Source organism: Lepidochelys kempii, chromosome 5 (genome assembly GCF_965140265.1).
Source record: "Lepidochelys kempii isolate rLepKem1 chromosome 5, rLepKem1.hap2, whole genome shotgun sequence".
NCBI lineage: Eukaryota > Metazoa > Chordata > Testudines > Cheloniidae > Lepidochelys > Lepidochelys kempii.
The window spans coordinates 121119908-121133809 of NC_133260.1; the positions used below are offsets into that span (position 1 = coordinate 121119908).

The following is a 13902-nucleotide window of genomic DNA, read 5'->3' on the forward strand; positions in this document are numbered from 1 at the left end:
GTAAACGCCACCCGGAGCCTACACCCCTGAGCCATCCTGCGTGCCCCACCCCACTGCCCCAGCCCTGATTCCCCCTCCTACCCTTCAAACCCCTCGGTCCCAGCCTGGAGCACCCTCCTACACCCCCAAATCCCTCATCCCCAGCCCCACCCCAGAGCCTGCACCTCCAGCTGGAGCCCCCCCACCCTGCCCTGACCAGCCCTGAGCCCCCTCCTGCACCGTGAACTCCTCATTTCTGGCCCCATCCCAGAACCCGCACCTCCCACACCCCAACCCCAATTTTGGAAGCATTCATGGCCTGCCTTACAATTTCTATATCCAGATGTGGCCCTCGGGCTAAAAAGTTTGCCCACTCCTGCACTAACGCTCATGTGGGGAATCTGGCTAATATATAAAGCTCTAGTGTTCTGAACTCCCAGCCTTCTCCAATAATTCAGCCAAACTAGATAGGTTGAGAAATAATAGCAGGGAGTGAAAGGAACAAGTAAATTAAGACTATAACCCTCACTGAAATTGAACAACTGGAGGGTATAGGAATCAGAGAAAGCTTAGCAAGAACTTGTCTTTGGCCTCTCTTGAGATCTTTATGCTTTTGGCAACAGTGTTTGATTCAATAGTGCATTAGATCAAGAGATCCTGAAAGATCAGTTTAAGTCTATGTGCATCAGACTTTTTCAGGATGATGGAAATGAGGAGCAGCAATGGAACAAAGAATGGAACTTCAGTTTTGAAGCAGAACATCACCGTATTGTCAGACCAGAACTGGTGCTGGGAGGCGCAAGCTGATATTCAGCATTAACATGCAAACATTCCTACAATAGTCCCAGACAGTTTGACCTTCTGTTGCTACTACTCTGGAGCCTGTGAAAGATTGTGCTATCTGTGAGAAAAACATAAAGAGAAAAGAGACTATTTTGGAAAAGAAAATATAGAACTAAATCCTGTTCTTTCTTGCCTGACATAGGGAGGAAACTGCAGTGATGACAGCACACAACAGGACAGCTTAGGGCAGGTGGGAGAGAAATACATGGCGGACACACCTGACTGCTGCTCCAAGAAGAAACAGGATAAGTTTCATTTCAGCATGTGTTTTGCATGGCCAGCAACCTAACCACATTCTAGGCCAGCTGGAGCTCTGGAGTGGCAATAGAAGTTAGCTGCTAGTACTCAACAGACTACTAGGAAGGTATCCTGCTGCATGGGTATGCTAAGGAATACTCCTGCCTATGGGGAAAGGAATATGGGTGGAGTATTCATGGAATGTGGCCCTTTGTGTACTTTCAAGCACTAGCAGGACTATACTGGATACAATGCAAGCTACATCTTCTTAAAGGAGTCGCAAGAGCTGCTGCATACTGTACACCCCCTGAACTCTTAGCCCTAGACTACACGGGCGAGGGGTGGGGGAATCGATCTAAGCTACGCAACTTCAGCTACGTGAATAATGTAGCTGAAGTTGACGTACTTAGATGGACGTACCGTGATGTCTTCACCATGGTGAGTCAACTGTTGCAGCTCTCCTGTCGATTCTGCCTGTGGCTCTCGTGGCGCTGGAGTACAGGAGTTGACGGGAGAGTGCTCGGGGGTCGATTTATCGCATCTAGGCTAGACACGATACATCGATGCCCACTGGATCGATCGCTGCTCGCCAATCCAGTGGGTAGTGAAGACATACCCTTAGAGACATTATGTCTGAGGGCCTCTCCCTACCACTCACACACTAGAACTGCTCCCTCTTTAGATACAGCACTCAATGGGTGGACAGGTTTGTGATTTGACCCACAGTTTTTAAAAAGTCAAAAAAGAGAGAAAACTAAATTACAGTGGGACAACATGCTTCAGCAATGAGCAACTGACACATTCAATAACAATGCACAACTGAAGAGATGAAGGAAAACAAGACTTCATAATGACAGGTTTCAGAGTAGCAGCCGTCCTCCTTTTCTTTTTTCAAGACTTCATAATGTTTCTATGTTGTAACTGATAAACAACTACAAAACTAAAATGCTCCTCGTAGATAAAGTTATGTCAACAAATGTGTACATTCCATGAGCCTGAATTTTACTGAAAACATTATACAGAAATAAACACCTTTCCTGTTATTAAAGCATCAAGGGAGAATAATATATTGTGGAAATGCTACTCTACTGCATATTAAAGTTGAAAGAAAACTGGATTCCTTCTAGGAAAAAAGTAATTAAGAGTTTTATGCTTTAAAAGACTCAGGATGCTCTCCAAAATTATCTATGAGCAGGAAACAAGCTCTAAAACAATATCATATGTGCAGCAGACAATCAAAAGGTGGACGCTCTTCAGTTTTGGCAGGATTATATTTGGACTCTATTGTAAAATACCAGCAATCACTTCACCATAATATGCCAGAGAGAGAATTAAGGTCTTGTGTGCAGCAGCAGTGCAGTAAAAAGAGCTCATTTAAACTGAATCCTTAAGTAATTAGTTGCTTTATATGGTTTCAAAAATGCATCAAAGGCTGTGTGTAATTATTCCCATCACATTTCCTATAGAGCACGGGAAGTGCAACAGTAAACTGTACCTCGTATAAATAGTCTACTGCATGATATTTAAGAGCTGCAAACATTATCTTCCTCGTTTGGCAATGTATTCAAAACTTCACTTGTCTGAAAGATACATAAAATATAAATTACTCAAAAACCTTTTGCAGAACACAAAATCTTAAAACAGAAATGCTGTTACTCTGATTCAGTAGATTAGCCTCTTAACTTCTGCATAGAATCATAGAATATCAGGGTTGGAAGGGACCCCAGAAGGTCATCTAGTCCAACCCCCTGCTCGAAGCAGGACCAATTCCCAGTTAAATCATCCCAGCCAGGGCTTTGTCAAGCCTGACCTTAAAAACCTCTAAGGAAGGAGATTCTACCACCTCCCTAAGTAACGCATTCCAGTGTTTCACCACCCTCTTAGTGAAAAAGTTTTTCCTAATATCCAATCTAAACCTCCCCCACTGCAACATAAACATGTATATGCTGTAGAGAAGTTTTTATTAGACTAGTGTTTCCCAAAGTGTGGGGTAAGTCACCGTGGGGGGTTCCAAGGAGTCTGGTGGGGCATGGACATTCAATTCTTTTAGTCTCATTTTTTTGTTTGTTTGTTTTTAAGTAAAGCTCTAGCTGTTATGGTTTCAAAGATTACCTTTCAAACATGAAGCAAGTGTAATCAATGTAGAGGTGTCTTCCTGTCTTTATAGAGAGCCTGAACAATAAGTCTGAGGTTTAAACTGCCTCATTAATTTCAAAAGATGCTAACTCTGTTATCAGTGATGATACTTTAAATGTCTACATTGTTAAATATTTCATTGATCATCAAAGCATACAAGGAAGGACACTAGTTATCATATTGTGAAGCTCTGTGATAGATACTGCAACCCCATGCAATATCTTTGAGGACCACATGAAGAGTTTATGAATCACTGTGGGCCAGGGATTGTTTGAAACTCCAAACAGGGAGGATTACCCCAGCTCTTCCAGAAGCCAAAAACAGTAGGGGGTAGTTATGGTGAATCATTTAAGTACCACCCCTTGGTGACACTTGCATATACTGGTTGAGGCTGGGTTTTCCCAAGACTAGCAGACAAAGAATGGGCTTTTGATATAAAAAGGGCCTTCTTTCTGATCCAGCAAATTAACATAACTCCTCTCCAAAGGCAGCCACAAACTGCAGAAGAGTTGGAAAAACGTTGGCCTACAGGGCCCATAAGACAGATGGGTGACTCCTGGGATATTCAGTGTGTGTTTAAATCCATTTATTGTTTTATTATGTTTTCTCTAGAATGCTTTTACCTTAAGAGTAAATGTGCTTTGTTAGAAAGAGCTGTGTGGATACTTGTAACTGCTGGCAATATACTATTCACAGCTCTCAGAGAGAAAGCTGGGCTTATCACAGTGTAAGGTAAGAGGCTATGCAGCCTTAAAACTCCCCAATCAGAATGAAGTGCCCAGAAACAGATGACAGCTGGAGACCTAAGACCTGACTGGGCACTGCTGGAGTGGATCCCAGAGGGGGAATACAAGTGCAATTATAGTATTTCTCAAGGTGGAGGGAAGAGGAGTGGAGGAGGAAGCAGAAGGTGCAGAAATTAAGATGTGTAGGCCTTTAACAATACATGATGGGATTGCAGGGGAGTATGATTGGTTTAGTTTTACCTGCAGGGGAATCAGGTTTCAAAAGTTTGGGAAACTCTGCTTTAGAATGTCCTTTCAAGTGAATGAAACATCAATACATACAGTACCAACTGTGTCCAACAACACAAGAATATGTTTGCAGTAGGGCTGTCAAGTGATTAAAAAAATTAGTTGTGATTAATCGCACAATTAAAAAATTAATCACAATTAATAACTGTTAAACAACAATAGAATACCATTTATTTTAAATATTTTTGGAGGTTTACCACATTTTCAAATATATTAATTTCAGTTACAACACAGAATACAAAAGTATACAGTGCTCACTTTATATTTTTTATTACAAATATTTGCAGTGTAAAAATAAAAAAATTGTATTTTTCAGTTCACCTCATACAGGTACTATAGTGCAATCTCTTTATCATGAAAGTTGAACTTAGAAATGTAGTATTATGTCCAAAAACCTGCATTCAAAAATAAAAAAAATGTAAAACTTTAAGAGTCTACAAGTCCACTCAATCCTACTTCTTGGTCAGTCAATCACTCAGACAAACAAGGTTGGTTACAATGTGCAGGAGATAATGCTGCCTGCTTCTTGTTTACGTCACCTGAAAGTGAGAACAGGCATTTGTGTGGCACAGTTGTAGCTGGCGTTGCAAGATATTTATGTGCCAGATGTGCTAAAGATTCATATTTTCCTTGATGCTTCAACCATCATTCCAGAGGACATGCTTCGCTGCTGCTGCTGGGTTCTGTCTGATAACGACTCAAAGCAATGCGGGCTGACATGTTAATTTTCATCATCTGAGTCAGATGCCACCAGTAGAAGGTTGATTTTCTTTTTTGGTGGCTTGGATTCTGTAGTTTCTGCATCAGAGTGTTGCTCTTTTAAGACTTCTGAAAGTATGCTCCACACCTCGTCCCTCTCAGATTTTGAATGGCACTTCAGATTCTTAAAGCTTGGGTCCAGTGTTGTAGCTATTTTTAGAAATCTCACATTGGTACCTTCTTTGTGTTTTGTCAAATCTGCTGTGAAAGTGTTCTTAAAACGAACATATGCTGGGTCATCATCCGAGACTGCTATAACATGAAATATATGGCAGAATGTGGGTAAAACAGAGTAGGAGACATACAATTCTCCCCCCCCAGGAGTACAGTCACAAATGTAATTGACGTATTATTTTTTTAACTAGCATCATCAGCATGGAAGCATGTCTTCTGGAATGGTGGCTGAAGCATGAAGGGGTATAGGAATGTTTAGCATATCTGGTATGAAATACCTTGCAATGCTGGCTACAAAAGTGCCATGCGAACGCCTATTCTCACTTTCAGATGACATTGTAAATAAGAAGCAAGCAGCAAAATCTCCTGTCAATGTAAACAAACTTTGTTTGTCTTAGTGATTGGCAGAATAAGAAGTGGCACTGAGTTGACTTGTAGGCTCTAAAGTTTTACATTGTTTTGTGTTTGAATGCAGTTATGTAACCAAAAAAATAAATAAATCTGCATTTGTAAGTTACACTTTCACGATAAAGAGATTTCACTTCAGTACTTGTATGAGGTGAATTGAAAAATAGTATTTCTTTTATCATTTTTACAGTGCATATATTTGTAATCAAAAATAATAATATAAAGTGAGCACTGCGCACTTTGTATTCTGTGTTGTAATTGAAATCAATATTGAAAATGTAGAAAAACATCCAAAAATATTTAATAAATTTCAATTGGTATTCTATTGTTAAGTGTGATTAATCGCAATATATTTTTTTAATTGCGATCAATTTTTTTTTAGTTAATGGCGTGAATTAACTGCGATTAATTGACAGCCCTAGTTTTCAGCCATAACTAATTTTTCAGGAAAAGCAAAAAAGTAGATTTTTAGGTTTTGTCTATATCAAGATTAACTTGGCAACAATCCTTATCCTGCATATTTTATGGCATACACTTAACAGAAATAAACTACATGCTTAACAAGAAAAATAAGTATTAAATACTATACATTAGCAACACAGCCAGGTAAATGCTGTATGGAATCAGTGAGCCTGATTCTGATCTCATTTGCATTAGTGTAAGGAAACCAGGACTGACTTCATGAAGTTCCATTGGTGTAAAGAAAATGTAAGCTAAACACCAGTTTTTATTTTGACTGACTGCACAACTATAATACTGCATTAATGTACCTTTTGGAATATACCAAACGAGGGCACGCCACCGTGACTTTGGACACTACTAGGTACTACACAAAGCAATAAGTGTTTGCAGAATAGTATACACATTTTGTAAACTTGTGTACCTTTTTGGTTAAATATCTTATATAGTTATCTAAAATGCCATTTCCAAATCATCCTTTCTCAACCCCAAACAAATAATGCTGTAATTATGAATAAGAGGAACGCGTGTATCAAAACCTGACCTTAAAAGATTTGCACTTTTAAATAAATCTGATTGTAAATTTAAACAACTGTACATTGAGAAAAATGCTACCTGAAGTCTGCCAAGCATAAGAGTTTTTGTGTGGGTCTTAATTTTACTGTGTCCTTTCATACAAACAGGAACCCCAAAACCACCACCTCTCCCACATTGCAACTTCCCTTCCTGCCAGAACAGATGTTGCAGCAGGGGTCATGCAGTTCATTTTTTCTCCTCTCCTATTTGTGCCACTGTAGCTCTCCTCTCCCCGTGATGGTGTCACTGCAGCTCCCACTCACCTTCCCCTTCTCAGCTTCACTGCAGCCCCCTCCCTGTGTCAATGTCCCTTTAGCCCCCCCTCCATGTCAGCATCACTGCAGCACCCCTCTCCTTCCCTGTGTGTCATGGCAGCCCCCGTCCCTGTCAGTGACACTGCAGCTCCCACTCACCTTCCCCTTCTCAGCTTCACTGCAGCCCCCTCCCTGTGTCAATGTCCCTTTAGCCCCCCCTCCATGTCAGCATCACTGCAGCACCCCTCTCCTTCCCTGTGTGTCATGGCAGCCCCCCTCCCTGTCAGTGACACTGCAGCTCCCACTCACCTTCCCCTTCTCAGCTTCACTGCAGCCCCCCCCTTCCCTGTGTCAGTTCACTACTGCAGCGCCCGTGCCCCGTCACTGCCTCTCCACGCACCGCCCCCTTCAGCCTCTTCCTCCCGCCACTGCTGCTCTCACGCGCTCCCCTGGATCCCGGAGCGGGAAGCTGAGCTGGGCCCTGATTGGCCCCTTGGAGCCTCGCGGCAGCAGCGCCCGCCGTTGCCCGGAGTCACGTGGGACCCCCTGCTCGCGATCACGCGGAGGCAGGCGAAGCCCGTGACGTTGAGGGGAACTGATCAGGGGAGTGGCGGGACGGGGCGAAGTGATGAGCGCGAGACCCGCCCAACGGGCTAGAATGGGGAGGGGCCCCCGCCCCTACGGAGCTGCCACAAACCCCTCCCCATCGCGGGGTGTTTGATCCCTTGCCACAGCGCCCCCTGTCGGCTCAGACCAGGCCACCTGCTGGGTGCCCACCCCCCCCCCACCGCCATGTTAGCCTGACGCAGTGTAGCTGCTAAGAAGGACCAGCTGGGGACACCCTCCCCCCCAGCACTCTGTGCCCAGTGTGCCCTCTCCGGGCGGGGGGTACTCAGGGCAGGCGCTCCCCCTCCACCAGCACAGCACTGGGGGGGGTGAATGGCGGGGACATACGCTCCCAGGCCTCTGCTTGTACATCTGTACGCCTACTTCCCAGGTTGCCCCAGGGAAACTGGCGGCTCTTAACAAATACACAATGGTGGTGAGGCGGCTGGATGAGTAACACAGAAAATGGGGAGCCGTCCGGTTCCTGGTGGCTAGCTTTCCACACAAGCCATGCAAGCAGCTGCTGGGGCCTGGGCCTTAAGAGCAAACTGCACCACTGGACAAGAGCAGCCCCATTTCCCAGATTTTTCTGGAAGAAGCATGAAACTTATCGACACACACTTGCGTGCATGCACATTTACCCAGCTCATCACCACACAACTCATAGTGACCGCATAATCACCCATACACTTACACAAAACTCCCTGTCAGCAGCCCCCTCTTCTTCCCTGTGTCAGTGTCGCTGCAGCCCCCCCCCACGTGTGAGCTTGCATGCACAAAACTCATAATTGCTCATACCCACGCGCACAAAATTCATTGCACATGCAGCTCATCATCACATATGTGCACACACGAAAAACATCATCACACATGCACACATCAACAGCCACATGCGCACGCACAAACAACTCATCACCAAACAAATAAATACCTCCCACAGACATGCACCATCACATGCACACAGAGCTCATCACCACACAAAACTCATCCACACACCCACACCAGGCATAAGGCAGGAAGAAGCCAGAATTATCCCGGTACCCTCCATCAATGGAACTTGAATAGGAGAGCAATCATGAATCTTGACAGCAACTTTGGATCTCTACTTGATTGGTAGGGTTTGCCTTGCTGGATTTCCAGTAGAAGGTATTTGTTATTTGTTCTGGGCTACTTGAGGCTTCTTTTGTAATTCAGGTACTAAAATCTGAATCTCATGAGCAAGGGGGAAAGGGGATTAATTCTCCAACCTCCCCCAGGAATTCAAAGGTATAGATGGAAAGCACCAGTTTCTCCTGTACGCCCATAGGTTGTTCTCAATCAGACAGTGTCATGTGCAGGATGTCGGACTAGATGATCATAATGGTCCCTTCTGACCTTAATGTCTATGAGTCTATGAAGAACAACAAAGAAAAGGCATAACAAATCTAGATATTACATGCAGGCAAACAGAAAGACTTCTCAGGCCACTGTGACCTTAGGTTGAAGGAAGAAGAGTATCTTTATTTCACTGTGAGCTCCCTTGTCTATGCAGGGATTGAAAAGGGAGAAAAAGAAGCAGGAGAATGAAGGATGGAGAAATTGAACTAAAAGAGAGTGAGAAATAGGTGAATGAGGGTTAGATATGTATGCAGGGACAAAGAGGCTGAGAGGGGGTAAGAGAAACAGATCAGGAGAAGGAGGTTTAACCAAAGGCAGCAGAGAAAAAACTAGAATAAATGGAAAAAATTGTATAAAATAATACTAAATATTAGGAAAAAGACAATAATAAATGGAAGAGTAGAAGGCGAAGAGGGATGAGAATTCAAAACTGAAGAGAAAAGAGACAAATTAAAAAAAGAAATCCCTTAAAGATAGTGGGCAGCAAAGATCGCACAACGTGAGACAAGTTAAAAATAAATGGAACATTTTATGAAGTATTAAACATGACAGGAAAATGAGTCTAAAGAAAATACATTCAAGAGAGTTGGGGCCAGATTAAGATCTACTTTAAATCTGGAATAACTCGAATGAAATCAATGGATTTATGTCTAATTTACACCAGTACACATCCAACCAGAATCTGACCTTTGGAGTTTAAAAGAGACAAGAGACAAGGAAAGAAGAGGGAAAGATGAGCAAAATATGGCAGGCAATACTGTTAATTTACTCTTTTATTGGAAGTTTGCTGGAAGTATTTTATATGATAAAATACATTCACAAATAATGATAATATGTGTCTGTATGTAGACATTTTCATTTAATTAAATGAATCATAGAACATCAGGGTTGGAAGGGACCTCAGGAGATCATCTAGTCCAACCTCCTGCTCAAAGCAGGACCATTCCCCGATTTTTGCCCCATATCCGTGAATGGCCCCCTCAAGGATTGAGCTCACAACCCTGGGTTTAGCAGGCCAAAGCTTAAACCACTGAGCTATCCCTCCCCCCCACATCACAAGACACATCCATCTGACATTTTGTCCTATCTTCTTGTATTTTAAAACTATCTAGAAGAAAGTGAAGAATTTGCTACCTGTCATGAATAAAAAGACTTTTTATCCACAACTCATCTATATCTAAGACTGCAAATATCCTCTTGGTTTTATTGTTGGTGCTATTTCACCCCCATTTCTTTTTTCTTATTTCATGGTGTTCAGCTGAAAAAACCTTATTGCTGTAACTGCAGCTGCTGTTTCTACTTGTTCTCAGACAAGGTGGCAGTAGTACACTTAAATGTTTTTATTTAAATATCAATGTAAAACCTAGGGTGAGCGTACGGGATAGTAGATGATCTCTGATTATATGTTGGGTGTGTGGGGGGTAAACTCTGTGTTCTTCATTTTAAAGGATAACAACAAATTTCTAATTAGTGATGCTAGTCTAATTAGGGTGCATTGTAACTGCTGTGCTGTAACACTTTGTTTTGGGGTGTTAGTCATAAAAAGGAATTTGAAATTATTAACTGTGTGTATGCGTAACTGTCTTATGGTAAAGAGTGGATTCCTAAGGAGAGAAAGGTAGTGAATCCTAAATCTCCACAAGAGGGAAAGGAGTCAAAGGGCATGACCAAACCCCACTTCCTCATTGGCCTTCAGATTTGGAGAGCTGCAGAGGGAAGCATTCACCCACTGCAACAGCCTAGGAGATGATGCAGCAGCAAGTATGTTTCCCCTGTACCCTGGAGCTCCAAGAGACACACTTCCTCACAAAACTCTGGGGTGGTGCAGCTCCAATTGGAACCAGTGGATAAAAGCTACAAGTGAGTCTCTTGCAAGAACAGATTTTACAGGGAGAGGGAGGGGATATTAAATAAAAGATATAGTTATAGGTTGTAATTTCTTGTATATAGTTATAAGGCTGAAAATATGTCCTCCTGGCTTAAAGCAAGCCCAGGCAAAAACTCTCCCAGAAGCAGAGGGACAGTTCACAGCTCATCAGGGCATGTGTGGGACAAACCCAGCCCAGCCTCACAGGAACAAAGGACACTGGCCTAGGCAGCAACAAAGTGGAAGGGTGGTAGAATCTCCTTTCTTAGAAGTTTTTAAGGTCAGGCTTGACAAAGCCCTGGCTGGGATGATTTAATTGGGGATTGGTCCTGCTTTGAGCAGAGGGTTGGACTAGATGACCTCCTGAGGTCCCTTCCAACCCTGATATTCTATGATTCTATGATCAGGAACAGTCAACATGGATTCACCAAGGGCAAGTCATGCCTGACCAACCTGTTTGCCTTCTATGATGAGATGACTGGCTCTGTGGATATGGGGAGGTGATATATCTTGACTTTAGCAAAGCTTTTGATACGGTCTCCCACAGTATTCTTGCCAAGAAGTTAAAGAAGTATGGTCTGGATTAATGGACTATCAGGTGGATAGAAAGCTGGCTAGATCATCAGGCTCAATGGGTAGTGATCAACAGCTTAATGTCTAGTTGGCAGCCGGTATCAAGTGGAGTGCCCCAAGAGTCAGTCCTGGGGCCGGTTTTCTTCAGTATCTTCATAAATGATCTGGAGGATAGTGTGGATTGCACCCGCAGCACATTTGCAGATGACACTAAACTGGGAGGAGTGGTAGATACGCTGGAGAGTAGGGATAGGATACAGAGGGACCTAGACAAATTGGAGGATTGGGCCAAAAGAAATCTGATGAGGTTCAACAAGGACAAGTGCAGAGTCCTGCACTTAGGACGGAAGAATCTCATGCACCGCTACAGACTAGGGACCGAATGGCTAGGCAGCAGTTCTGCAGAAAAGGACCTAGGGGTTACAGTGGACGAGAAGCTGGATATAAGTCAACAGTGTGCCCTTGTTGTCAAGAAGGCTAACAGCATTTTGGGATGTATAAGTAGGAGCATTGCCAGCAGACTGAAGGACATGATCATCCCTCTCTATTCGGCATAGCTGAGGCCTCATCTGGAGTACTGTGTCCACTTCCCCACACTACAAGAAGGGTGTGGAAAAATTGGAAAGAGTCCAGAGGAGGGCACCAAAATTATTAGGGGGGCTGGAGCACGTGACTTTTTAGGAGAGGCTGAGGGATCTGGGTTTATTTAGTCTGCAGAAGAGAAGAATGAGGGAGGATTTGATAACTGCTTTCAACTACCTGAAAGGGGCTTCCAAAGAGGATGGATCTAGACCAGTGGTTTTCAAAGCTGGTCTGCCTTTTGTTCAGGGAAAGACCCTGCCAGGCTGGACCGGTTTGTTTACCTGCCGCGTCCACAGGTTTGGCCTATAAGGCTCCCACTGGTCGTGGTTCGCCGCTCCAGGCCAATGGGGGCTGCGGGAAGGGCGGCCAGCACGTTCCTTGGCCCGCGCCGCTTCCTGCAGCCCCCATTGGCCTGGAGCAGTGAACCGCGGCCAGTGGAAGCCGCGATTGGCCGAACCTGTGGACGCGGCAGGTAAACAAACTGCTCTGGCCCGGTAGGGGCTTTCCCTAAACAAGCAGAGGACTGGCTTTGAGAACCACTGATCTAGACTGTTCTCAGTGGTACCAGATGACAGAACAAGGAGTAATGGTCTCAAGTTGCAGTGTGGGAGGTTTAAGTTGGATATTAGGAAAAACTTTTTCACTAGGAGGGTGTTGAAGCACTGGAATGGGTTACCTAGGGAGGTGGTGGAATCTCCTTCCTTAGAGGTTTTTAAGGTCAGGCTTGAGAAAGCCCTGGCTGGGATGGTTTAATGTAAAAAGTGTATGTAATGTATATGGGGATTGGTCCTGCTTTGAGCAGGAGGCTGGACTAGATGACCTCCTGAGGTCCCTTCCAACCATGATATTCTATGATTCTATGATATAGGGAAGGATGACTAAAATGTTTAAATGTTTATGGTTTTGACACATTTTGCTCGTTCCATTTTTATTTGTATTTTTTGGTTTGTTGCTTTTATTTTTGAAAACACTTCACCGAGGGAGCAGCAGCATTTTAATCTTTTCATTCCACTAACAGTTTAGATTTTTTTAAGTTTCTTTTCTACTCTAAATCCATAAGTCTTACATCTTCCCTCTACACAGGTTTTGTACCGCTATAACTAATCTTTGCAGGATCAGGGTTTTACAACGTAAGGATGATAATTTCTCAATACATTTTACAAATGCGTGTACCTGGAAATAAAATTTGAGTACAGAAGTGTTGATGTTACAGAAGAAAGTCTTTTATTGAAAGAGTTAATTATTTCTCTACCTTCTGGCCAGAAGGATTGGCACGCTGATATTTGCAAAATGTTTCCTTTTCTAACCACTCTTGATCAACTGGCTGTTTTCAATTTTGAGATTTATATTAGGTTTCTAAACCAAATCTATCCTTTTTTCCCCTCTTTTTGTCACCAAACTAATTAACACCATTTCTTTGATCAGGAAAAGCTTATTAAAACAAGTCCACATATTCCTGTGGAGCACTAATCTCTCTCTCTTTTGTATTTGTAGGTTATGGCATCAGTGGCTGAAAAGTCTTCAATGGGTAGACGTTCTTCACTGAGAGCTAGCACTAGAAATTCACAGGAGAAGAGGTTGGTAAATGTATGTTTGTATGTTGGTAGATGTATGGTAAATGTATGTATGTCTGTCTTAACTCCCTGTTTGCATAAATTCTATGTTGCCTATGTACAGAAGTGATCAGAAAACAAAAATAAGTGCGCACTCTGCAAGCAGCCTTTTCACTCTTCCCTTCCCACTATAAGTGCTGATTGTGGTTTTAAAGGAGTATTTCTTTACACTTTCACAGAATGGCTTTTTTTTTTTTTTTTTTTTTTTTGCCACTCTTAAAGAACCGGGAGTTTGGGTGAGTCATACATCCTTTGGAAAGGCCATTTCACCAACAGACAATAAGATATTGTATGACAGCAGATTTTCAGGTCAGCCAGCACAGCTGAGACTGTGAAGAATTTGTGAGACGATGCGAGAGAGCTTATGATAAGGAGAAAGCCTAACGCTCAGAAAATGTCTGAGGAGCAAAATCAACATGACCTCC

The 13902-nt window shown here is 43.1% G+C and overlaps 1 protein-coding gene across 1 annotated transcript in view; it reads right to left on the reverse strand.

The window, feature by feature from the left end:
- The window catches only part of SHOC1 (shortage in chiasmata 1), a 119165-nt gene extending 112275 nt beyond the window's left edge, over positions 1 to 6890 (reverse strand). The window contains exons 1-2 of the mRNA XM_073346129.1: positions 6869 to 6890; positions 2555 to 2639 (exon numbers count right to left, since the gene is read on the reverse strand). Coding sequence (XP_073202230.1) covers positions 2555 to 2599 — 45 coding nt within the window. The 5' untranslated portion in view covers positions 2600 to 2639; positions 6869 to 6890. The remainder of the gene's footprint in view (positions 1 to 2554; positions 2640 to 6868) is intronic.
- Between the last annotated feature and the right edge of the window lie 7012 nt (positions 6891 to 13902).